Source organism: Struthio camelus, chromosome 4 (assembly GCF_040807025.1).
Source record: "Struthio camelus isolate bStrCam1 chromosome 4, bStrCam1.hap1, whole genome shotgun sequence".
Lineage (NCBI taxonomy): Eukaryota > Metazoa > Chordata > Aves > Struthioniformes > Struthionidae > Struthio > Struthio camelus.
Genome location: NC_090945.1, coordinates 34,087,340 through 34,113,802, shown reverse-complemented (window position 1 = coordinate 34,113,802; position 26,463 = coordinate 34,087,340). Strand labels below are relative to the sequence as shown.

Genomic DNA, 26,463 nt, shown 5'->3' with positions numbered 1-26,463 from the left:
AAGGTGCTCACATAGGTAAAAAAATGGTTTGGGGTGACTACATGAATGGGTATTCAAGTGGAAACATGGAAAAAAGTCAAGTGAAGCCTTATTAATAAATGAAGCCTATTTATTACTTCAAGTGTTAATGGTAAAAAAAATTCAGCACAGCTGTTGCATTTAAAAAAGTGAAACTACATTAAGTACTATGTTTCTAGTTCAGTAAACAGATGAACCCGATGTCCTTTAATGACATAATAGTTGAGCATTGTACAGTACATCTTATGAAGACCCGTAAATTAAAGAACTACTTTTTTTTAAATTTAGTGATTACAAAAATTCTGCGTTCACAGCTTTAGCTTCTTTTTTCTTCCACGACCATCAGGAGTACCATCCATTTTACGCTTCTGTGCCTGTAAGGTAAGGTTTTAAATGAGTTACTGTGGTAGAAAAAAAGATTGTAAGCAAGCAATGCGTTTCAAGTCACAACAGATGGTGATGGTGTAACCTGGCAGTTTAAAATGTGGTAAATTGCAAATGCTATAATATGATAAACAAACACTCACTCACATCCCACTCAGTATCAGTATAGCAGTTCTACTGTATTCTTCCAATTCTGGAAGAGTATGATCTCATAGAGAAAAAAAATGCATAGAATCAAATCAAGATGTAATAAAGCATGTAAGTTGTGATCCTGACTTTCTGGTAGAACCACTGCTCTTGGCAAAAAAACTGAGCAGAAGGTGATATTTATTTCATTTACAAAACAGGCCCACATATTTAGGAAGAAATTAAATGTATTCTGGAAAAAGAGTAGTCTCAAGCATATGTGCTCATTTTCCTAATTACAGACTTAGGAGCTCATTTCATGACCATTTCCCCCATCCAATGAAAGTGATGGCAGACAACAGTGTCTACCTGGAAACACTTGTAACAGTCCGCATAGCCTGCACAAAACACTTCACAAGTAGAAATAATTTCTTTAGGGATAAAAATTAATCAAAAGGTCAAGTAAATTTCAGGTATATTTTATCAAGGTAAAGTCACACAGCCTGCCAACTTAGTGATCAAAAACATAAAATGCTTATCATCTGTTCAAAAGTACGTGAGTGACAGTCTAGAACCTGAACTCATTTTCCTTTCTTTGCCATCCCTAACTGTACTAGCTGACTCATGGTGCAGAATTCAAGCCCCTCTTAACTCTCCCCTTTAAGTTTTTCTTTTTTTTTTTTTTCTTCTTTTTGTTTTGCAAATGACTTCAGGCATTGCTTTTTCTATACAATCATTAGGAAAGCAGCCTGTCTTACATGCGCTTTAACACGGAAAGGCCTTCTTAAAGCTTACCGAAGAGGGTTTTGGTCCACGTTTCTTCTTTTCTGCCTTTTCCTTTTCTTCCAATTCCATGTTTTCTCTTTCGATCAGGGTGATTAAAGTATTGCATCTTCTCTGCAGCTCCTAAATTGCACAACATATTCAGCAGATTAGGCAGCTGCTTCATGTAAAAAATCATCATATTAGAACATTAGAAATGCCCATAATAAGTTTTTGTGTTTCATCATGCAAAAACTTGACAGCGTGAAATGCCAATGAAATCCACAAATGTTTCACGATAGTTGCTGGCTTAACATGAATGGATTTGATTGCAAATGTTTGCTTTTCAAAACAGATGTTGGTTTTGAAAAACAGTACCTTGGAATTTAAATTTCTTCTCCTGTAAGACTTTATACTTTACTGCATTTGTCATGTGTTACATCTGTGGGAAAGTCTATATAAATTTAATGTAGTGTATGCCTGCACATGTGTACATAGGCAAAAGCTACTTAATAAGCCTGCTATATAACCATGTTATCCTGGGGGAGAATTCATAGGCATTCATGAACAAAGAGCAAAACAGATGATTAACACATACCATTGCAGTTCTAGACTTGAGAAACCAGTCAAATCTGAACTGCGGCGAGTTTCGGATACACTGTCTCAATTCATCATACACATTTTCTTTATCAAAGCCAAGCTTGTGAAGCATACAGATTAGAAAGCGATCCTCCTCTTCAGTGTAATTCTTCCCTTTATTGGTACCATATGATATTCTTAGCTGGTGGAAAGGGGCTTTGTATCTGCCAATCTAAACAAAACCAATAAGATCATACAAAACTAAGACATAATTTAGAATTAGCCTGAAACTGTTTTAGATGAAAGCAGTACATCACATGAAGGCAGACAGGTGAACAATATCACATTAGTTAGTTAATCGGATCCTTTATTAGACCTCTGGTGGTAGGTCACCACATTTAAGGAACAGTAGGTTTAAGATCTGAACTTATCAGTATTTACTAAACTGCTGAGTTTGACAGCTTTGTCTGTGATCTTTTAATTAACTGTAGACTTCAGTCCGGACACTACATTTGAAAATAGCCAAGATCTGCCGCCCTTCAAAGGGTGATGATTCTCTTTAACATACTGAAAGCTCAGGAATGGGCAAATTCAGAGCTGGATTAACATGGTACATTAGACTGATGCGCATGGCTCAGCTGCATTTTGGTACTTGAGTCAGACACTCTGCTCTTCCTCTGACCTCCTTAGGAAGAAAACTAGTCAAACCTGAAGTGGGGAAAGAGTCTGTTATTTTTGTCTCAATTTATTACCAATCTGTTAATTATCAAACCCTACCTAGTTAAGCATACAGCTCAAAAAGAAAGCCTCCTGTGCTGGGTAAGCAAGTACTGCAAGTAAGTAAGTAAGTAAGTAAGTAAGTAAGTGTATCATTTTTCAGTTACTGGGGCAGGGGCGAGGAGGTCCAAAAAACAGAAATTCTGCCTCTCTGAAAACCACGTAGTTAGTTATTGAGAATTTGTTATTATGCTGCTATGAAGTGTTCAAACCATGGTAAAGACAGCTATTACAAACAGCTGATCTTTATGTATGGCTTAATCTATCAGCCAAAATAGGAATTTTTAACCTAGATGTTTACAGTTAAATTCAGGAGTAGAAACTGCAAAGGACGGCCGTGGTATAGAACAGAAACTGCTGCAGAGGAATATCTAAGAAAGAGAGGCAAATACCATACCTACCGTGCCCTCCTAATGAAGAGTATGTACCAGTAACACTGCATCTCACTTCATTTGGCACAAGGAAATTAAAAATAAATAAATAAAAATAATTTTTTAAAAAAAGCAAGAAACATAGCATTACCTTTGTATCAAGTGCTTTTTTTATGCTGATCCGTCTCTGAATTCTAGCTTCTCCTCTTTCTATCTGAGCCATGATCTTTTCTATATCTTGAAGTTCATTGCATCTTTCCCAGAACACAGCTAAGGAAAGAGCCACTGGTTAATTTCTTATTGCTTGAAAGTTAGGTTTTTACCTTAAAAAATGTTAGATGTTACTTTCCTGTTACGGCTGTACAAAAATAGGCATGCCTTCGCCTAGTAAGGAATCTTCATTTGCTGAAATCATGTGTTGCACTATTACCAAAACTATTTTGAATAAGTGAAGATATAGAAGTCCTCATTTTAAATCAAGGGTGATACAGGCCAGAAAAGTTTTTGTTAATCTATCTCTTTCTCAGAGAAAAAGCTTCTTAACATGGAAACTGCTATAACAGCAGTACTTTTTTACAGGATGAAGAGGAAAGGTAATGGTAAGTGGCCAAAGACCACAGCAAGTGTCTAAAAAAAAAAAACAAGTAGGTGTGTATGCAAGGTTTTTCAAGAGTTGGTTGCAGCTGTATACCCTTAAAATTTTGGACCTAGGACCTTGCAGCTGCTGGACCCTGCAGTGGACGATACCTCTCAAAGACATTAGCTGTAAGTAGGCAACTGACTGATTGTTTTAGGGTGCAAAAAACAATGGTGACTATATTCACTTGCAAAATGTGTGCAGTATCTCATTCTTTAACAAAGGGATAGTAAATGTGTAAAGAAAGATTTAAGGAAACTACTGTTTTTCTAGTGGAAAGAGAAATCTCTCCACCTCATAAGCTTTGTTTCTCAGCATTTTCTTTTGCAAAAATTACCAACAAATAATTGAAGACAGATGTGTCCAGCTAAAACAGATTTAGACTAAAGGTGGACGAATATTAGCTTATATACACATTTCAATACAGCTGTAACTCTGCAGGGGCTAAATATGCAGAAATATAGATAACGCCCAAATCCATTAGTACAGTCCCACCATGAATGTCTTAAAGAGCCATATACGAAAAATAACATTTAGCATGCTCATAGGCATTTCTAACTAGAAAAGACAGCATTAGACACAGATGTGCAGAGCTGACCAGTTAAAAAGAACGTTACCTGAGTATTCAATGACTTCCTCGGGGGTTTTTCCTTCTACTTCTCGTGCTATATTTTCAATATCATCACGGCCCCACTTCTCATTGGCTTTGATGAACTGGTTAAAATCTCTCTTATTCCAGTTAGTGAATCCCTTTACAGCAATCAAAAGCAAACATTGCACAGAAGTTCACGATTTGCCTTCCTCCAAATTTGTTTTTAATAGATTGCTTTGAAGTGCCTGTGGCTAACATTTACAGCATTTAACAATATTAAACCTCCCTTTTTTCTGCAGTTTAATGTTAGTAGGAAAAAAAAAAAAAAACACCCTTGCTTTTATACTACAGTCAGTCACTGGAGTCTCTCCCTCTAAATACTACATAATAATTAGCACTGGGTCCATACTCCACTCCACTCCACTAGCTAGCTAACTACTACTTTCAGTTAACAGTCTTTATTTCATGAATTAATCCCTTCTACCAATACTCTGAAAAAGAAAATGGATTTTTTTTTTTTTTTAAAGGAGGGAAAAAAACCCTCAGGAGAAGCAAGTGGTCTCAATTTTTTTTTTGCTTCCTCCCTAGTCAGAGAGGACTACCAACTACCTGGCAGTTACTATCAGCCTTCTGCACTTTTCCTGGTCAGCCTCCCTCAGAAGGCCTAAAGGTATCTCGTGATGCTAGTCACTAGGAAACAGAATAGCAGTGCTGAAGTTACCAGCTGCCAAAACAGGCTAATTTCATATTGGCAACAACTTATTTGACTGTATCATTTTTTAATAGGGAATGGTACCAGTGCATTACTACTCAAACACAAGACCTCGCCCTACAATCCACCACAAAAAAAAAAAAAACACCCTAACAAGAAGGTACAGAAATTAACCTGGTTTAAATAAGCTAGCTTTAGATTTAAGTATGTACCTATTCAGTTTATATCCTGTTCAAGAGAGGCACATAATTTATTTGCAGTCATGATCTGGGAAAACCAACCACTCACTCTGCCCTATTCAAGTTGTAGAGGGTGATCAGTTGGCAGAGTTTTAAACGGCAGTTTTAAATGATGTGGAATGTAGCACATCAGCTAGTCTGCAAGGTCCCACAACTGAGAAAAGATGTCAGTGTCTATTCTCCGTGCAAACTTGAGAATCCAGACTCAAAGCTGGGACAGTTCTCACTCACTAGACTTAAAAAATATGTAGGATGCAGATCAGATACACTAGCATCTACAGGCACTAGTTTGGTGGGCATCCTGCAAAGACGTCTAAGCCCATGACAAACCTAATGCTAAATTTCTCTCCATCTCTTTTCACTATGAACTAAAATTTGCAACCACATTAAACATGGCATTTGTGAATCGACGACTAAAGCATATTCCTGTAACACTGTAAAAGACAAAGCAAGCTGAAGATGATTTCAATTTCACTAAAGGCCTGACCATACCTGGGTTAGAAGCTTCTCTTTTTCCTCTAATTCTTCATCATTAAGAGGTTCAGCCTCATCAATCTTAAGCTGCTCTTCCTTTTGTGCTTGGGCTGCATTTGGTAGATCAGGATTACGAGGTACCTGAAAGGTTTTAGATTTTGTAAAATTTGATGAATAAAACAGAGGCTAGTTGTAGCTTCTCAATTAATACAACCTAATCATTTGTTCAGAGCAACGTAATTTTTTTCCATTCAAATCAGTGGGAAAGACTGGGCAAGAACATACTGCCTTACCATTAAACGTTGCAACAAAATGCACTGACACAATGAGTGAATTCTTCTATTACCTTGTAACCAATTGTTTTCCTGTAGTAAAGAATCTCTTTTTCCAATAGTTCAAACAGGCGTGGAGGAAAGAATTGAAAGTCCTGTACATTTGGCTGTTTTGGAGGCCGTGGTGCCTGAAACATATAGAAAGTTTGCGTTTGACTCCCTTTCATGTCCAGAATCTGCTTGCTTGCAATAAATGAATGAGTTCAGTTTGCAAGAGGCAAAAGTTTTGATTTTACAAAAAATGCACTGTCCTTACTAAAACAGTCAACACTAAAACACCAGGCAAGTGACTGAACTACAACCACCAAGACCAAGTTTAGAAGTAAAGGAGAGAAGGTAATGTAGGGAGAGGAGGCTGAGGGTGGAGGGGAGGGGAGCAAAGCTCAGCTGTCCGAGTAGCCATAAGGAAATGCCATAGGTAAGGAAAATCCACCACTGCTGCTGCTTAAGCAAAAATAAAATGTAAAAACAAAATAAGAAACATCCTGGTCTTTACCCACTTTGCTTTACTAATGTTCTTACATTACCTGATTACAGTTTCATTCCACTCCTCTTAATTTTTCCTCACAGAAGTTTATCTTAAGCCCTTTGGATCTTTCTGAATTTAAGTCCTTCAAGTGCCTCCCCCATTTATAAAAAGTGAATCGAGTACTTTTTATGAATTAACAGCAATTTCTTGCTTTCAGCTGTAACCATTTCTTATCCACATTTGAATGATTTAACTAGTCAACTCACCTTGGGTGCTTTTGGCTCACTGACTCGAAGAGCCTCTCTGAAGTATGCATCCACAGCATAATTGGCTTTTCTTTCTCGTTTAGGTGGTTCAATCCACTCTGTAAATGCAATCTACAAAACCAAGTCGTCGTCCCCCCCCCAACAAATATTAAGACTAAGTCTTAAAAAATATTCATATCAGCTTTGAGTTTTACATAAAATTAGGCATATAGCTGCTTTATATTCTGAAGCTGTAATTAAACTTATGAAGTATTTTTGTATGTTATACTGTACTTTAACCAATACATGTTTTAAATAAAATATGTTTAAATTTGTTTTAGAGGAAAGCACTGATCTGTAAGTTTGACCAATACCTTCTGTTTTTCTCTGTAGTCTTCCCCTTCAAAATTATATACGCTGGATTCTGTATCCATTGTGAAATTTCTGAGTGAGCTTTCACCCATCTTTGAGAGTTTTTCATTCATTTCTGCAGTCTGGGGCGGGAGGGGAGAACAGTAACAATTTTAAAAGATACTTCATTATAAGATTTCTGTTATAACAATAGAAAAAACAAAGGTGTTTGAGCAATATGAAACTCCTCTAACAAAACCCATAGGCCTCCACCTTATATTGAAGTTACCAGTTAGGGAGATATACTATGTCACCTTTTTTTTTTTTTTTTTCTCTTTTTTAAACTTTCTCTCACCTTCTTTGCACCTCTTTCCAAAATGTGATCAATATCTTCATCTGTAATCTCACTCTCCTTTGAGGCAAACACATGCGTTGCTCCATGTCTGATCATTTGCAGCATCTCATCCTTTCCAAGTTTATTCAGGTTTTGATCCACCAGTCTTCCTGAAGATAAAAGCATTGGAAGATGTGAGGCTTTCTGTATGAGCTTTATGTTAAGGTGTATGTTTCAACAACTTCAGGACCAAACATTCTTGTTAACATGACACTAAAATGTAATACTTTTACAGAAATAAAGTTACTGATTCCATCTAAAAGAACCAAGAGGGTTACATTGTCATCATTTCTCCCCATTTATTATTAAAAAACAGAAAAAAGCATTTATTTCTCCATTTCAGAGTAGAAGTTGGGCACTCCTTAAAAAAATGTTTTAACTAGACCCACTTGTACGTATGTATCACCAGGGAAGTAATCAAAAAGTTAATGACAGAAACCTATCCTTTTTGAAAAGCAAATTTCCAAGCAGATCAGGACTCTGCACTCTACCTTCAGAATATCACTGGGACAGAAGCAACATTCCCATTAACTCTGAACTAGATGATTTCTCCATAGTTCACAAGTTATGAAAAAAGAAAAGAAACACATTATATATACAAATAGGAAAATTGCCTTCATATACTTGCCTTGCTGAATGACTATGGAGTCTAGCCGGAGTTTCATTTCTGCACGTTCCACTATTCTTTCTTCTACTGTATTGTCTGTGATAAATCTGAACACTCTAACAGTCTTGGTTTGGCCAATTCTGTGTGCTCGATCCTAGGCAAAAAACATGTAACACAAATTAACGCTTGCTTTCCAGCACATATGAATAGTTAATCTTCAATTTTTGTTAGTTTCAACATACCGATTTGTAAAACAGAATAGCATAGGTTAGTTAAATCTTTACAGAAATCCAGTTAACATGACTACCCAAGTTACCCTGTTCTTATTTGCTTTTCAAGTTTGTTTTTTTTCCAAATGACATCAACAATGAGTGTCACTCTAGATGTCAAACCTAAAAATAGTTGGTTTTTGTTTTTTGTTTTTGTTTTTAAACTCAGGTATCACACAGGGGAGAAGACTGGATGCTTCTAGCCTTATCTAACCTCCTGTAAAATCAAAATATTTAACCAATTATCTCAGTACTGACCAAAAGCTATCATTCTCAAAAATCCTTCAGTCTTGCTACAAATATTGCAAGAAATATACAATACACCACCTCATCTGACTGGAAAATGATTAACCATTGTGAGGATTAGTATTCTGAACATACACCTTTAGTGGTAACTGGATACACCTGTAGTGGTAACTGGAACTATCTGGCTTCAGCTTCCAGTCCCTGGTTCCATCATTCTTGTAAATTAATTTTAGCTAGAATACTTGAGAATACTGCAGCTTAACTGAAATGATTAAAAAAGAAATTTGCAAGATTTGTCACCGAAAGGCCTCAGATGCCAATAAATACTGGCAGTTTTTAAGTGACACTTATCTTGTGTGGTCAGTAGTGTTCTTGACATGTCCCAAGGTCAGAGAGGCATGCAAATCTACTGCAAAAAAACTAATGATGATTGCTAAAAGGAGCTGATTCACTTATCACACCTTAAAAGCAGTTTTTGAACTTGGAGTTTTTACGTTCAGCTTTTCTTTGTCTCCTTTCCAAGTGTCAGTGAAGACAGTGTACATGCAGTCACCTCCACACCGAAGTAAAGCTTTATACTTTTGGGATAAATACATATCATGCTAGAGTTTGTTTTAAAAAACAAAAAAGGTTACTTTAATTAAACACTCCTAACAGTACCATAGCATATACCACAGCGTTTCCCCCTGCTGAAATCATTTTATAGCCCAAAAGTGACTAAGTACTCCTCAAAGTGAAAGCTGCAATGGAGCTGAAAATCAGTCTTACAAATACTACTCCTGTGCTAAAACAGGAAAAATATCAACTCGCTGTGGAAATACTACATTATGCCACACGTACGTTTATAGGAAAGTTGTGTGAAAAAGTAAAGAAAGAAAGGACAACTTTTCCATCTGAATTCTTACCATAGCCTGAAGATCTACTTGTGGATTCCAGTCTGAATCATACAGAATTACAACATCAGCAGTAGCCAAATTGATTCCAAGACCTCCAGCCCGTGTACTCAACATGAACACAAACTTTGAGCTACCAGGTTCATTATATGCATTAATAGAAGCCTATATAAATAAAAAAGAACATGTCAGTTGAACCAAACATTTTATCAATACTGTTTTTACTTGAGTAAAATACTTAAGAGTTGTAGATACCTGTCTCTCATCATGAGGCGTTTGTCCATCCAGCCTACAATATTCATAATTTCGCCACATACAATAATCTTCCAAGATGTCTAAGACTCTGGTCATCTGACTGAAGATTAAGACTCTTGAACCTTTTGGGGGTAAAAAGCTTTTATGTTTGCACCAAAGCTTAAGACTTATTGAACGCTATGAATTTGCCTAATCAAAAAGGGAAAGCAGGCAGTTGCATGTTACTATCAACAAGGGCAGTTATAAATGAAAGGACTCATTTAAATAACATAATGATGATGACTTTTCAGGAATATAGACACAGAACAACAAATGTAGAAAAACTGTGTTATTTTTATTGACCAAGCATTAGCATGTGAAAGAAGCTGGAACTTCAAATGTTTCTACGAATAGCAGAATCACATATAGAATGCAGGGCTGTAGATGCTGCTACTAAGTACCGTAATGAATATTCAGTATTTCATATATAGGCATTTCCATATTCTTTAAATACAACTTACACTTATTGTGCAAAGGAAACTTCCTTGGGAAAAAGTGGCATAGGAGAAGAAATTTCTCTTCCAGATATAAAAATATCAAAGAGTAAAAAAAATAAAATTTTTAAGCATTTGTGTTGGAATTAGCGTATCTAGAAATAAAGTTGTTCTCAAAGTCAATTTACTTACCTGCCAAGAACATTCAAAAATGTAAATGTAAAGTAATTTATGCAAATAGACACAACTACTTCTGACCTACATGAGAGATTTAACTACAAGACCAAATATCACAAAGCTTCCACTTCCCTTTACATCCTCCTAGTTATGATTTCTAACCATTACATTAAACAACTCTCAAAAGAAAAAGTGATGTATACCTTGTTCTTTCAACTTAGGTAGTAGTTTGTCCAGCACTACCATTTTGCCACTGTTGGTGACCAAATGCATATCTGTTGTGTAAGGTGGACCAGGTTCTGCTCCATCAAAGAGATACGGATGATTGCAACATTTTCGCAGTTGCATAAGGATATTCAACAGCCTCATTTTGTCTAGCTTCCCAGCAGAATTCAATATATCTATATCCTTCATTAAGATTCGTGTATACCTGTATCAAAGAAAAAAACCCTCTGTAACTAGAAAACAAAGTTGTCTCTTCCTTAAATAATAAGGCATAGGTCAAAAGCGTATTCTCTCTCATTGCACAAGCTAATAATTCTCACTGATGTGTAGTTTTGTCACGATAAAAGCGTCACAAGGATATACCTTATGAGTTGGGAGGAATTTAGTATGTTAGAAGGCATTAAATTAAGTTTTACACGATAACCGAGGCTAAAGCAGCACATTCCTCCTGAGCTTTAACCACAGCACAGTCAAGCATCTGAATTACCATTCTCGTTGCATTTTGCTGAGACCCACATAAATTTTAACTTCCTTCTTTGGAGGCAAGCTTTTCTCTACATCAGCTTTAATGCGACGTAAAAGGAATGGTCGTAGCACCTGAAATAAATTGCATCTTTAAATGTATTTTGGAAAATGAAATACTGAATATGTCAATAGACAGAAGCAGTGCAGATATTCTCTCTTCTAAATGCTCCAACTCCACAGCTATTACCTGATCCAGATCATCTGAAAAAACTATCTGTGTAGACAGATTATTATACAAAGGAATAAACATGAGGTGTCTTGGAAGACTCAAAGATTAGGCCAGGATCATCTTTCAGGTGGTTCTGTACCTCTTCCCCCCCCCCCCCCCCCCACCTCCTCTCACTGAAATCTCCCAGGCTTCTTCATAGCCATTATTTTTAACGTAAGCCTTTGGGAGCACTGAAAACCCAAACTATCGACCCTACCTTTCTTCCCCCAAACCATTACTTTTTCAGGAAACGCATCTTCTTATGAGCTTCTAACCTATTCTGAAAGCCTATCATAGTTTTTGAAATAATATCAGACAAATTACTTTGAACCTAACTTAGATAAACATAACATTTACATGCAAAGCAGAAACACTTACCATATGGAGACGCTCCACCAACTTTTGATCCCCTAGACAGTTGTTTGTATCAAACCACGAATCAAAGTCCTGTATCAACAAAATAATTCATACGTATGAAGTTCCCTTTCAAGGTATATTGCAATTATCACTGCAATGATGAGTAAAAATAACTCAGTGATGCTGTTACACAGTTAGTAAAGGAACTGATCACCTCTTCTGATCTGCCTCGCTTTGCTTTCAACACGCAGTTCAGCCATATCTCTTTTTCTACTTCAGCTTACTATGAACTTTCCAAAAAAAAAAAAAAATCAATTTACCATCAAGTTTTTTAAGACTTAAGCTGCTTTTACTATAGAATAGCATGCCTCAATTCTCTTTCTAGAGTAAAACCAACAGCTTAGGGCTCACAGACATTAATCCACCTAACCCCTCTTCAAAAAATATTAAGAACACAAAAAAGAGGTGCTACCTTCTCCTTAGAAAAATATGCAGTAAGAGTCCGTGGCCTCTACTAGTTAGTTTGTGCTAACTTTAAACGACATGTGCCTGTCACTTGTCAGAACTGTTACCAAATTTAGTGATCTAGTTTCCTTAATTCTTAAAATTACCTGCACTAATATATTATTGATAATCATACTTCTTTAGGTGAAGCTTTCAAAGCAATCATCTGTTTGTTCACCTTGATGTTACTGTTAGTTGTGTTTACTTACTCCTCATTATTCTTAGAGCAAGATGCCTGTTGCTTACGACCATTTTGTTCCTAACTAGTGCAGCTTTACACATCAGGTATTCTATACAGAAGCGTTGGTCTACATGAAAAGATGCACAAAAGCAGCAGGAATTCAGTTGTACCCAGGGTTAGATTGGCTTGCAGTACCATATTCTTCACATCAGAAATGTTAACACTTCAAACACATCAGCACCTGAGCAAACAAAATTACAATGGTGCAGAAAAATGTCCACAGCTGAACCCCAAATTAGGAGCTTAAGTTGTCTAAATTACATTCATTGTCATGCTTAGCTTCTGTGAAGCCAGACTGTGACTTCAGAGCATAAGTTTTGGACCACCACAGTCAAACCAGTGATGAGGGAAAAACAAAACAAAAGCCTGATAAATTATCTTCGGAATATGTTTCTTATCTTTTGAGTTTTTCTGGTTTGGCCTTTTCTTTTTTTTTTTTCTTTTTTTTTTTTTTTAGCAGCAGTCATCCTTACGGAAAGATCTATGGTGCTACCTTAAAAAGACTACTCCATGCCTTAACAAAAATGGACAAACAGAAAAACAAAAACAAAAAAAGGCCTGTCCTTTTCTGTTGAAAAATAATAGGATTCACTGATGCCACTCTGCTAGACAAATTCCCATTGGAAGCTGCATACCAGCACAGCCTTTGATGAAAAATAAAAAGATAAAATTTTGGCTGAATATATCAGAAGATCTCCCTTTCCACAGATTTTACCCTCTCCCAGTTCTTCAGAACAGTTAAGCACATGCTTGAGAATAGGCGTAGAAATAAGTATCTTCCTGAATCAGTACTGTGAGACACTTCTCAGCAGACACATGGGTTCTACGGCTCAGGGAAGTCTATCGCTGATTACATAATTTCTCCGAACTCACAGGAAAGCAGTCTTGAATAAAGTAATTTATATACAAGAACCAAGTTAGTTGTTCTAGCCACCACAATGTTTAATCCTATTTTGAAATGCAGCAGAGATCACCTTCACGTTGTGACTGGTAATACCTCTCACATACGCTAAGCTTAAGATTCAAAAACGACCATGCTGTGAAAGTAAGTTTACCTACTACACTTTACAACATTACAAACATTTACTGACTGTCAATCAGTCGTTATCAGAAACTGATATTTTTGCATTTATTTTAAATCCTTTATCTTACCTACCAAGGCATCAAGAAGAGATCTGATTAACGGTAATAACAAGGTGACAGCAATCTGATAAACAAGGTATAATTCTCAAAACTATATATATTCAGGTCTATTTTCAAAATCCGGAAAACCACCAGAGTGTAGGTAGCTTGATTAGCAAAAATTACGACTTACTTCAGACGAGTTAAATACATCTGGCAAAAGAAAATTAAGAAGTGCCCAGAGTTCATGTAAGTTGTTCTGAAGCGGAGTTCCAGTCAACAGCAACCGATTTGTAGTCTTGAATTCCCTCACAATTTCTGATAACTGAAGGAGAATGAGACATAAGTGGACATAACAATTTCCCTCACACACCTGCCTAACAACCCACACAAACATATTTGTCAGCGAAAACATAAATTACCTTTGATTTCTCATTTTTAATCCTGTGGGCTTCATCTATAACTAGGTATCTCCAGTTAAACTTTTTGAATACTGACTTCTCTTTGATAAGCATTTCATACGATGTTACGCAGACATCCCATTCTCCTGGCAGCAACACATCTCGGACAAAGGCAGCCTAGAAGGCAAAGCGACAGTTGCTAGTTATTGAGGATTTGTCAACACTCAGTCACAAAAAGAACACACTAGTGATGTCAAAATTTTAAAATAACGTTGCTGCAAATTTTGAAAAGAAAGATAAGATCTAATTATAGACTTGATATAACACATGACCATTCTAAGACTTCAGAATTTTGTCAGTGCCGAAGCTGCTAAAACCCTTGCAGCAGAGCAGAGAAGGACTTTCAGCTTAAATTCTGGTTTGGGAAACTGCAGATGACTACTATACACAGGAGTTTTTGAATAGCTGAACTGTAAGATTAAGAATTTCAGAAAAAGCCCTCCAAAAATTCAGTCGGAGTTCCAGTATAGAACATTGCAGTTTCTGCATATGAAAAATAAATCCAGGTATAGCTTCACTTGGCCAATTAAACATTTTCTAGGATGCTGACAACCCAGGATTAAAAGAGGTCCCAGTAACTGGTAACAATCCAAATTACAGAGAAGTACATGTGTTAACAGCTTAACTCATATAAGCAAGAAATATACTGAAGAAAGAATAAGAACTTTTGGATTCTCAAAATGTGCACTAAGAATATTGCAGAGTATCAGATCTGGATCGATGAGTTCTGAAATTATCTAAATTATTTAAAATCTTCATCAGTGTTTTTGTTACATAACTTCCAATCCAGCAAACTGAAAAAGAAGCCAGGTATCCTTAGATTAAAAAAAGAAAAAAATCTTGCTGAAAAGAGCAGATTACATAAGTAATATCTATTGCTCACATAAATAAATGAATTACCTTCAGCTGACAACTCTACAGAAGCACCACCATATTCCAACAAAAGTCCGTATGTAGATGAAAAATATTTTTCTCTTATAATTGACAAAACTCAAGCAGAATAAGACCCATCTGAGGACCAGCTCTTCCAGCCAAAACCCCTTACACGCTATGCTCACAGACTCTTTTCAGGAAACAGTTACTTGGTAAGAGATCCCACAATCCTCTTGAGAGCTGCTATTACAGCCAATAAAATGTACTATAATAAAGCAGTTAGAAAGAAAAAGACTTATTTCCAGATTCATGTACTTGATACAATTGACAGCACTTTAAAAAAAACACTTCACTTTTCTATTTTATAATTTATTAGTTTCTGTTGACCTATGTGGTAAACTGCCTTCACAAAAAGAGAAAGAAAAACTGAGGACAAGAAATTACGACTGTAAAGTGATGAGGCAGCAGCTGGACAAGATACATAGGAATTCTGAGCTGGTTATATTTGAAGTAGGTAGCACTTATAGGTCTTAAATGTTTAACCACTAGAAATCCAAGTAATGTCTTTCCCCGCGAAAGTAAGATGAGGACAGCAAGATCGCATGCTGGACTGATCAGGTATGAACACAGGAAAAACCACCACGTCAAAACTTACTCGCTGGTCTTTGTCACCAATCAAACAAACTGCTCGAAGCGTAGGTACCCATCTCTTGAATTCATTCATCCAGTTATGTAGAGTGGATTTAGGAACTAACACCATGTGAGGCCCAGGAATATTTCTGTAGTGTTTCATATACCCAAGAAGCGAAATTGTTTGCAGTGTCTTCCCAAGACCCTGTGAGATAAATTAACACGTCGGAAGAAATTTCTGAGAAAACACTTTTAAAAAAAACCTCAAACGTGATCTTTGAGAGTATGACAGAAGACACAGCAGCCTGAACAAACAACTAAGATATACTAAAGACAGTGCTATTCACAGAAGTCTTCAAAATTTTAACTAGAAGAAACTTGAGCTGCCTTGCATGTTAAAGAAAAAAAAAAAAGACTAACATTTTCAAACCTGTGAACTGTGATCACAAAGTTAGAACTCTGCCTTACCTTTCAAATAAGATATAACCACTTAGCTTCTTTAGAAGCACTTTTTAAAAGTGCTCTGTTCATTATTCAGCAGAAATATTAAAGATTCTGTATCTTCAGCATATAATTTTATGAAAACAAAACTGAGGAAGACATGCATAAACCCAATCATTCATATCATTTCAGAAATTCAAAGAGATTATGATTCAAGCACATGGGATCCAAAAAAACCCCAAACTGCAAGGGTTTTTTTGCTTCCGGAATTCAATTGTTTTCAAAATGACTACGTTTCACCTGGTGTAAGATGTAGCAAAACATTTACAGGCTGTGTAAAAAGCATCAAACAAGACAATGAACATTTAAGAATAAATCTACAAATGTTTAATAGTAAATATTTTAATTCTTCAAGACAAGACGGATTTTGGAATACAACAAATCCAAGTATCAAGTTTCCCAAACTAATTCGTAAAATAAGCCTGCTCCATTTAGAGCTGTATTTGGCAAAGAAAATCCTGTATTCATAAGAAAGCATGCTGAAGAAAATCCTTGAACTATGCTAAACTGAATTAAACAACAACTTAAAATCAGTTCTCTCTAATTTAGCTTGAAGACTTTTTGCTGCACAGAAAAGCAACTGCCAGTAAGGTATGAGAAAGGGAATTTACTGAAATATAATTAGATCTTTGTTTTTCCATATCAGCCCGTTACAAAAATCAGATAGAGCTAAAATCACTTCATAGAGGGAAAAAAATATATCCGCCTCTCAAACTACTACAGTTTGTCTTCACCCCTTACCTTTCAGGGAAAAAGAACAAAAACAGAAGCAGAAGAGGTTATGGTCAGTGCTGACTGAAATGGCCATGGCCATGACATGAAAGACCTTTCAACAGAGCTCTCTAGCTACATCTATTTGAATGTTGTTTTTCCCAGAAAATCTCCTGCTGTTGCACTTCTTGCTGCTAAGACTATCAATCCATACAGGACACTTGTATCCTGCCATCTGCATTTCACCCTAGCCACTACAGGAAGTGTTGTCACATCTGTTGCTCTTTTCATACATGATGCCCTCTTCACAAGGGGAGCTTCAGAATATCTTAACAAAATAACTGCAATTTAAAGAAAAAAAAAAAACATAAAGCATGTGTCATTCTACAGAACAACGTTTTTATCCCAGAACTGTAGTTTTCTGAAGGTTGACAGAATCCATTTTGATATGCCTATTTCTTAAGCTGCCTATACAGCTTATTTAAATTAACAGGTAACTGGGATGCACAGTTTTAACATTACTGATTTAAAACATACTACAAAAATAAAATATGGCAAGTTATATATTGCATTTTGTACTATTTAAAGGAATACTGAACTAAAGGTACAGCTGAACTAAAATTGTACTGCATCGCTTGCGCTCACATTCCTGCAACAGAAACACAGGCTACAGGCATACCATTTCATCTGCTAGGATTCCATTGATGCCATTTTCATATAAAGAGATGAGCCAGTTCAGTCCTCGGACCTGATAATCACGCAGCTTTCCCCATTTAACATCTAAAAGACACGGAAGAATAGACTAAAAAATATGGAAAATTTTACCAAAGTATTTACCATCCCTTGACTGCTGAGAGCGATTATTTAAGCTACAGAGCAATATCAAGCAACAAGTTTCAGGCAGCAAACTCCAAAGGACAAAGAAAAGATCAGAGACAGCGGTGTGTAAATTTTGTTTCTGTAAGCATGAGAAGCAAGAGTGAACACTGTTTCAACAGCACTGTTTGCACAAGACCCCAAAATATGTGGAAATTCTTATTTTATAATCCTCCCCAAATCAGAACATACTAGAACATTGAAACAATAGGATATTAAATTCTCTATTAAATAAATTAAAAGCTGTTGTGAACTTTAAACTGTACCAGAAGGTAGGTTACATACTGGAAAACTGTAAGATAGCCAACTTAAAAACAGAGTTTTAAGTCCTGATGTAGCTGGACTAGGACAGAGCTACAGCTAGCTACTTCCTAGCAACTAAGGTACGGCAACTAGACTTCTAAAGGACAAGACTTACTACACCATCTTTCTAGTCTGAAAACAGACAGCCTCTCGCTAATGTATTTTGTCCAATTAGACGAGTGTTGGTTATTTCCTTTTCCCCTTTCCCCCCAAAATCAACTTGTCTCCCATGAAAGGGTGAAAATAAACTCCATTTTAAAACTGCAAGACTTAAAGGAAAGGAACTTTCAGGGGACAAAAAGAAAAGAGGAAACATACATGATGGAGATTCTTCAAATCGAGTGCATACATTTGTTGCCTTAGAGCTTTCTGTTAACAACTCTTCATCTTCTTCCTGTTCTGTTCTACGATGGCGGTAGCTTTAAAAAAAAAAAAAAAAAAGTTTAAAAACATAAGTTCCTGGCTAACCTGAGAAGACACTAAACCGTTCCAAAATCAAATATAATAGCATTGCGGTATAGACCACAAGCACCTCAAGGAGTTTCTTCAAATGAACTCTTATGTTAAGCTGATCCCCTAAAATGATGCTGTTTAATTCTTTAGAGCCACTAGCTTCTTATTATTATGCTGACTATTACATTCCAGTTGAGATTATTAGCAGCCTCAAATCTTAGAGCATTTAACTGCAAGACAGAGAAAGACAGTGTGCTTCAAGAGCTCTGGAACATCTGCCAAAAGCTAGAGAGATACTGTAGCCATACAAACAGCAATGAAGGCTATCCAAAATTCAAAATTCTCAATTTCTGATTTGCAAGCTGCACGTAAGACACACTACACTGATGCTTTCCACAGTCTTGCAACTTACAGCCATGAAGTCTCTACTTTTCTGCCTCCTCTACTTTTCTTCATGCTGGAACATTTCTAACCATGACAGGACTTCGCCACCAACACCAAACTCTTAGAACTCTTAGAATTCTCAAATAACCCTCAACTTACAGGTTGGAAGCTAAAAAAAAAACCCAATTATACAGTGTAATACACACAGCAAAAGAGAACAAAAGCAAGTTTAATTTATGTTCCTGAAGTACAATAAAATCCATAACTACATTACAAACTGGCCTACATGTCATCACTTACTCGCCAACTGACAGTAAGTTCTGTTTCTCGTCCTTCTTTATTCGTGGACGTCCTGGTTTCATTTTCAAAGGTGAAGTTGGAGTTTTCTGAGCAGCAGGCTGAATGAAATGAGCAAACAGCTCAGTCTGCTTCAACAGATACTCAAATCTGTTTGCTCTGTCTGTTTGCTGTTGACAAAGAAAATCAAGGGAAACAAGTGTGAGACACTGCAATATGCATTTAGTTTTTAAAAATCTAGCAAATGCTTTGAAACAATTTAGATCCGTATTTCTTCAAATGCATACCTACAATAACAAAAGAGCAAAACACCTGCATCAACAATGCAACCACTGCTGACGCATTCAATATTCTGCCACTAGCTGAAGGATAATCTTTGCCATGCAATAAAATCACAGTTGCAAGCCAGACCTGCCTAAAACTGAAAGCTGACTTTAGCACAGAGATTGCACGAGTGTCACTGGATGAGGCAGCAGAGTTCATTTAACAGTCTTCTCCCATGAAAAAGGATGGTCCTACTCCCAGAAATTTACTCCTACCCAGCATTCACGTGATTCTTCAATGAACTCATTCATCTCGCCAACCTCGCAACAACCATTTTCTCTTCTACTGCTTTAGTTTCCTGCTTGCTTGCATCCCCTTCTCGCTTAGCGAGATAAACCACCTCACTGAGGTGTCAGATAAGGAAAAGGGCTAGTATGAAAGGGAAGCGGGAGAAGAGAGGGAGCAGCAAAGCCCATACATAGCTAGGAGCCAGAAAACCTATTTCAGCAGCAGAGCTATTAGATATGCTCAGCCTCACTTGTCAGACTGCACCCTTTGATATGAGACATCGTTTCTGCTGTGCAAAAAGACTACAGGAGACAATATTAACATCTAAAAAGGTTCAGTTCCTTTAAGACAGGTTCCACTTGGAATCCACACCTCTTCCCACGGCAACTTTAAGTATCCTGAGCTTGTGGAGGCTTTAGAACAGACAACTGAGACAGAAAAGAGCTCCAAGTTTAACAACAACCACTCTGACGTTCTGCCAGCTGCCACAACATAACCTGGTATTTAGCAACTTGCACGGTTAACAGGAAGTCAGCTTTCTCAGTAAAAAGGAACATATACTCCAGACTGCTGCAAGGCCAATGCCAACTCAGTGAATGTTCTCCTCTTTTAAGTAAGCAGATCCCGCACTATGTAGAAGGCAGAAAGACAGTGGAGTGAGAGAAGAAAGAGAGCGAGAAAGAGAAAGGCAGGTGCTTTATATACACAAGTAAATCTTGCACACACCACAGAAGAGTCAGACTCTAATTACGGTTTAACTTAGTTGTTACAGCTACAAAATCCACATCCACTGAATTACAGTCTGCCTGTCTAGTCTTCAGAATTTTTTATTTACTTTGTATCGGTTTCTGAAGAAGAAACTAGGTGAGGTCTTATTTTATTATCCAAATTGCTGATGCTTATTTTTAAGTACTTGTTTCACTAGCTGTGCAAAATAGAAGCATAAGGGATACAAACAGTATTACAGAAGTGTTCTGGTTCTAAAATTTTAGTTACAAACCTTCTGTAAGTTTCGGCACTGCACACACACACAACATAACCCATTTGCACTGGATTTCAGACTGCTCTTTTAAGACGTTAACAAACACTATCTACATCTTTTTGATAGCAAAATACAATCTTTCTCATAATTGTGCTCGTCTATAGACTAGAGGAGACAACTACAAGTTCGCTTTCTTCACAAATTGCCAGGAAAGAAATTAGAAAGAGAAGAAAAGGTAACTTTCAGTGGTGATAAGATGTGTAGGCAGCAACAAACTCTTAGGAAACAGTTTCACCTTCTTCTGAAGAAATTCTGTGTACAGTCACAGACGCTAGAATTACAAACTGGAAGGAAGGAAAACACGAAGGAACACAAAAAGAAATTGTGATGAGATGGTGAGAAGAGGATGGCTCCATCCTGTAAATTCAGGATGTTGTAACAACTACAAATAAGGAAAAATAGCAAGTTTTCTCCTGTCCAACCAGCGAAGCACAAAATATCAGTCTTCAAACTTGAGGAATCTAACCAGAGCTTCACAAAGAATGAATTAAATTTTAAAAAGCTAACAAAATCCCTTTCACTCTAGATAAAGTACAGAAAAAGTGGACAAGGCTTACAATTAACACTTGTCCTGAACAGCAAACCTTTCTCAGCTTCCTGTGAATTTTGAAAGCACTAACTTTAAGAGCTTCCTCTTTTATTTAGTTAGACCTGTAAACTATACTGTTTAAAAGAACCTGCCTGTTTTGAAGTCTTCCTACTAAAGTATATTTCATTTGAGAATTAAGGCACGAATTCGCAGTATCTACTTAAAGCCTTATACTAAACTTTTTATTTCTCCCCTCTCCCCCCCGCAAAAATCCATACGTTTTTCCTACAAAAGACTACTACTCCTGAAGTTCAAAGAGAAGTTCTGAGTTATTTTTCAGTGATATAAAAAGGCCTGAGACTTCAACTGATTCTGTACATTAAGAAAGTAAGGTAGTAGCCAGTTAGGACAGACCCTTTTCTAGATGATCTTTCGATTTCCGACCAAGAGAGTGAATATTCAGCTCTTCATAATCCTCCTTACCCCCAGGAAGGACTTACTCTACAGACAACTCCAAAAGCGACAGCACAATTCCTATTATGTTTTTTTCCCCGAGGATGTCTGAATACTTCCCATTATCCCATTCTTCCTAAATCTAGAGCGCTGCAAAACTCCTAGGTCCACACTTACTAGAACCAACAAAACACATCACCAGTTATATCAACGTATCACTGCAACGGAAGTAGAGAAGCAACAGAAGAACAGAGAACAAAACACTAAAAAGGAAAAGAGATTTTCTATTTTAACTGTTTTGGTTTCAAATTACTTAAATGTTTTTTGAAAGACTAGACAAAGACCTATAAATCCAATTAACAGATTTCAAAAGAGCTGAACTCTATGTTTTAAGCAACTGCGTTAAGTGCTGGATAGATGTACGCATTCCCAAACGTTACATACCATTTTCTCTTCATATGTAGGATCTGCTTCTGGGATTTCTTTTTGTTTTCCTGGTGATGCATCATCGAAAGATTCCTGAGGGGAAAAAGAATTAGAAACAACTTATTTTCTAACAATGCTTACAAGATACTCACATAAAGGCGAATAAGCTCATTACAAATTGCTACCTATACACATCGGAGAGCACATCCACCTTCTGTTTCTTTGGTATAATCACGTTTCTATTATATGCTGTAAAATTAACTAGGCCATGCATCAGTGATCCCTACCGCAGAAGGGGGGACAGAGCTAGCTCTCTATAATCCAACTCAGCCCCATCATTGTAGCATCACATGAATGGAAACAAGAGAGCCAGCTGTGGTCCAGGAGCTCAGCAGGCCACTTCCAGGGTGCTGAGACAAAGCCCTCCTGAAGCTGCCTCTAGAAAGTACTGTGAAAGAACTAGCTCTGCTCCTGAAGCAACAGCAGTTTCAAGTTTCTTTCCAGATTACCCCAATCCTACATCACTCTGTACCCGGTGAACAACTCTACACAAAGAGTTTGAATTACAGTTTTGTCCTGGAAGCAGGGCAGCATGTTAAAGAAGCTGTACTTTCTTCCCTCTCTTGTTTACTAAATCAAGTAACTGTTGTTACCACCAACAGTATTACTGTTACCACCAACAGTATTACTGATAGCAGAAAAACAAGTTTTAGGGTTTGTTTTTTGGCAGTCCTTCCTCATCCCCTTTCCTGCCCACTCTGTAGCACAGCACCTTCAACTACCCATTCGGGTCAGGATTTTTTTTTGTCCTTCTCTCCTCTTTTTTTTTTTTTTTTTTTAAAGTTAACTCTTTCTCCATCATCTCCCACGTTTAATTTCACCTTCTCCTGTTCTTAGCAGCAAAAACAATGGGACAACCTCACCACTCAACCACGGCAAGACAGTGCTTTACAAAATACTTCTTGAAAGGGTGAAAAGAGGAAACGAATGAGATGCCCACCAAATTATTATTAGACATCTGTTTATTTGAGCAAACTGACAATTCAGCTAAATGCAACCTTTGCTAGCTGATCAGAACAAGCAAACAACTTGAAACAAAGGGAAGCAAAACATGGGCTGCTCATGGAGGGGTGTCACCTCCGGAAACTCTAGCAGGTAAGGCATGTGAAAACACAAGAACCTCCACACAAACGTCTCGTGTGCCAGTCAAAAGATAAAGAACTCAACGTAAAAAATTATGGCTAAAGATCTTCCAGAAATTTTCTCACTCATCTCCCGACGCGTTTATCTAATACTCGTCTTACACTGAGCACAAGAAGGACCGAACTGTTTGAACTCCTCTACAAAATTCATGTTTCTCCTGAAACACCAAACACTTGAAATACTGTAAAAACACATGAATAGCAGTAACAAGCCATCTGAACTCTTCATGTGCTATAAAGACAACAAAAACTTCCAATTTAGCTGAACAGTGAGAAAAACAACCTCTTAGCTGATTAGGGCTACCAAGAAGCCATTTAAACTGAAACTTCAGTTTATGCACGGCAACCCCTTCCTCAGGTAAAAGGGGGATTAACTCTGCAAATACAGGAAGAACCCTCACACGAAAGCATCAAAAGCGTGCATTTCACAGCTTCCACGCACGAAGCCTAGCCTGAAATTGCCTTATTTTTACAGGTTCAAGCAGGACTTTTTACCCATAGTGCTTTAGTTCCTTGCTCATCTGAACCAAAAAAAAAAAAAAAAAGCATTAGCAAACTGCTTTAAATGAGGTAGGTTGGACTGTACAGCATGACTCAGAGTACAAAACACCCAGCACTAAGAGCTGGACCAACCAGTTTCCTCACATCGTTAAAGGAACAATGCTGCGATAAAATTAGCATCTCCAGGCGATCACACTCAAAACCCCTTGAAATTTCTGGAATAACCACCTGCCGCCAAAAAAAAAAAAAGCAGAGAAACAAATGAGTAAAGCTATTTACTTATTCCAAGCAAACCCCCGCCCCGCGCACGCAAAGTCCGGAGCTACGGCCGAGCGCGGAAAACACCGGTGCTTTTTCAGGGCAGTAACGGGCTCGCTCCTCCCGGCGCGGCAGCGCAGGGCCGAGGAGGCAGAGCAGCACAAGGGCTGCTCGCCGGGGGGCCGCAGGCCGCCCGGGGAGGTCGCCCCGCCGCCCACCGCGCTTCCCGAAGCGAGTAACGGCCGCGCCGCCGCCCCATTGTCCGCCGCCGCCGCCGCCGGCCTCGTGGCGGGCACCTGCCGCCCCCCCCACCCCTCCCCGCGTCGCCGGGGTCCCCCCGCCGGCCGAAAGCGCCTGACCTCCATCTCGGCGTCGGCCCCGGCCGCCGGAGCTGCCGCCGCGGCCTCGCTGCTGTTGGCGCCCGCCGGGGGCGGCGGCAGCGGCGGCGGCGGGGCGGGTGGCTCGCCCGGTGGCGGCGGCGGCCCCTGCTGCTGCTGCTGCTGCTGCCCGGCGGACATGATCCCGCCCGCAGACAAAGCTCCGCCGGGAGCTGCGCACGAGGGAGGCGGGCGGCGGCGCGGCCGCCTGAGGCCGGCGCGGGGCGCGCGGGGGGGGGGGGGCGGCGGGGGCGCGCGCGGGGCCCGGTGCGCGGCGGCGGCCGAGGCCCGTCAGCGCTGCCGCCGGCTCGCTCGGCGGGCGCCCACCAACCAGGAACCGAGCCGGCTCCCCGCTCTCGCGAGAGCCGCGCCGCCAGCGTGGGGCGCGCGGCGGAGGAGGAGCGACGCGCGCGTGCGCGCTCCGCGAGCGCCGGCTTCCCTCTCCCCCCCGCCACCACCACCCCGGGCGCGCTGCTGATTGGGTGATTAGATGGCGGGTGGGTGGGGCGGGCGCCCTGTGGCGTCACTGCCGCCTTGTTCTCCTCCGTGGGCGGAAGGGGGGGGGGTGAGGAAGGTCCCCGCGCGGCCTGACGTCATGAGCCGGTAACGGGCGGGCGGGCGGTTGGTTGTTCGCCCCCGGCCCGGCACGGGGTAGCGCTGCCGGAGCGGTGTCCGCCGCCCTGGTACCCCGGTACCGGAGGGCGGGAAGGCAGCTCTAAACTTTCTCATGACTAGTCCACGATACATTTCCCACCGGAAACGAAACCTACAGCGTCCCCAAACCGTTCAACCTCCCACCGCGCCCCCAGCGTTGCCGCAGGGGACAAGGCGGGAGCCAGGGCCGCGCTCGGAAAAGGGAGTAAAAGGGAGCTGAGGAGAGAAGAGAGAGCGAGCTGCGTGTGCTCCTGGGCTCTCCCCAGCGCCCGGGCTGAGGAGCACCACAGCCGCCCTGCTGCGCTGCTGCTGCTGCTGCTGCTTTTACCCGTGGTGGCTTGTAATTAAAAGAAATCAATAAAAATCGTGATGTTACTTCCAAAGCGCTTGGAAATTGTATTAGAGATCATACATCCTCCTGCTGCGTTGCTGGAGTTACAGCCTAGCTTCTCCTCTCTACGGCTTGGGGCACGTTGCAAGAAGGCCGTTGGCTGTTGCTTGAATTAACGTTGGCAAACACCACCTACCCTCGGCGAGGTCGTGAAGGCTCCTTAAAATATAACAGTATCACCATGACATGTTCCAAAAGAAAATGCAAGCAAGACGCCAGTGCTCCGAAAGAGCAGGTCTCACATCAAACGGTGCTCTTTTCAGGTCCGTCACACTGACCCCCTCCTGCGGGAGATGTTCTGTTTCAAGTAAAAAGACATGAATATTCACAGAAGCGGGTGCTAGAGCAAACACCACTGCACTAAAGTCACCTTCCCTCTTTTTCTGGCTCCTTGAACCAGACAAAGCTTGTAGCATCTTTCCTGAGACCCAACGTACTGTCTGCTCCCGTCTTGGAGCCACCCCAAGCTACAGCACCCTGCTTCAGACCGGGACTCCCTAGGGGCATCTACGCTCGCATTCAGTTCAGAAGAGGAGCGCCCCTTTGAAGCAAATCCCATCGTGCCCACCTCTTACCGTGCCATGAACCACTGACCCGAGTTCACATCTCGGAAGCAGCCTGGAGTGCACAAAATGGGAATATTTGGGGATGAAGCAGAACAGGAAGATGAGTTTCCACAGCACCCCTATTGCATTCCCACTGCTAACAGAGGCTGAGGCCAAAGGACCAGACTAGAGCTGGTCTAAAGCAAAAGTTCCCCAAACCGCATACAGTGGGAACACTGGGTGCCCCACATCAACGATTTGCTCTACAAATCTGCTCCTGTCAATCAGTTGCATTTGCAGATATGTCTGCATTAACAACCTAAAAGGAGGTGCTCTCTGCTATGATTATTGTAACATTTCACTGGATTTTATTACCAACATCCTTTGAAATTTTTGGAATTAAAATAGTTTGCTCTCGCATTTCTGAAACATTGTGTCATTTCATTTCTGCCAAAACTACTCAGAATAATGAATTTCAGT

General features: G+C 39.4%; 1 protein-coding gene across 2 annotated transcripts; it reads right to left on the bottom strand.

The window, feature by feature from the left end:
* Positions 1-88: 88 nt before the first annotated feature.
* On the bottom strand, positions 89-24,557 carry SMARCA5 (SNF2 related chromatin remodeling ATPase 5). Of its 2 annotated transcripts, none has more exons than XM_068942155.1 (24): positions 24,376-24,557; positions 22,074-22,148; positions 19,057-19,223; positions 18,238-18,338; positions 17,420-17,520; positions 15,554-15,733; positions 13,987-14,142; positions 13,758-13,889; positions 11,719-11,787; positions 11,095-11,204; positions 10,586-10,812; positions 9,733-9,854; positions 9,490-9,642; positions 8,091-8,223; positions 7,424-7,572; positions 7,092-7,211; positions 6,739-6,849; positions 6,018-6,131; positions 5,690-5,812; positions 4,272-4,404; positions 3,169-3,287; positions 1,889-2,101; positions 1,324-1,434; positions 89-392 (listed from the first exon to the last, which is right to left on the bottom strand). In XM_068942155.1, the coding sequence occupies exons 1-24, from the start codon at positions 24,532-24,534 to the stop codon at positions 327-329; spliced, it is 3,144 nt and encodes a 1,047-aa protein (XP_068798256.1). In that variant the 5' UTR covers positions 24,535-24,557; the 3' UTR covers positions 89-326. The 2 variants fall into 2 exon arrangements, with proteins under 2 accessions (XP_068798256.1, XP_068798255.1); XM_068942154.1 differs by having other exon boundaries at positions 7,424-7,568; positions 8,087-8,223; positions 24,376-24,549.
* Positions 24,558-26,463: the final 1,906 nt, after the last annotated feature.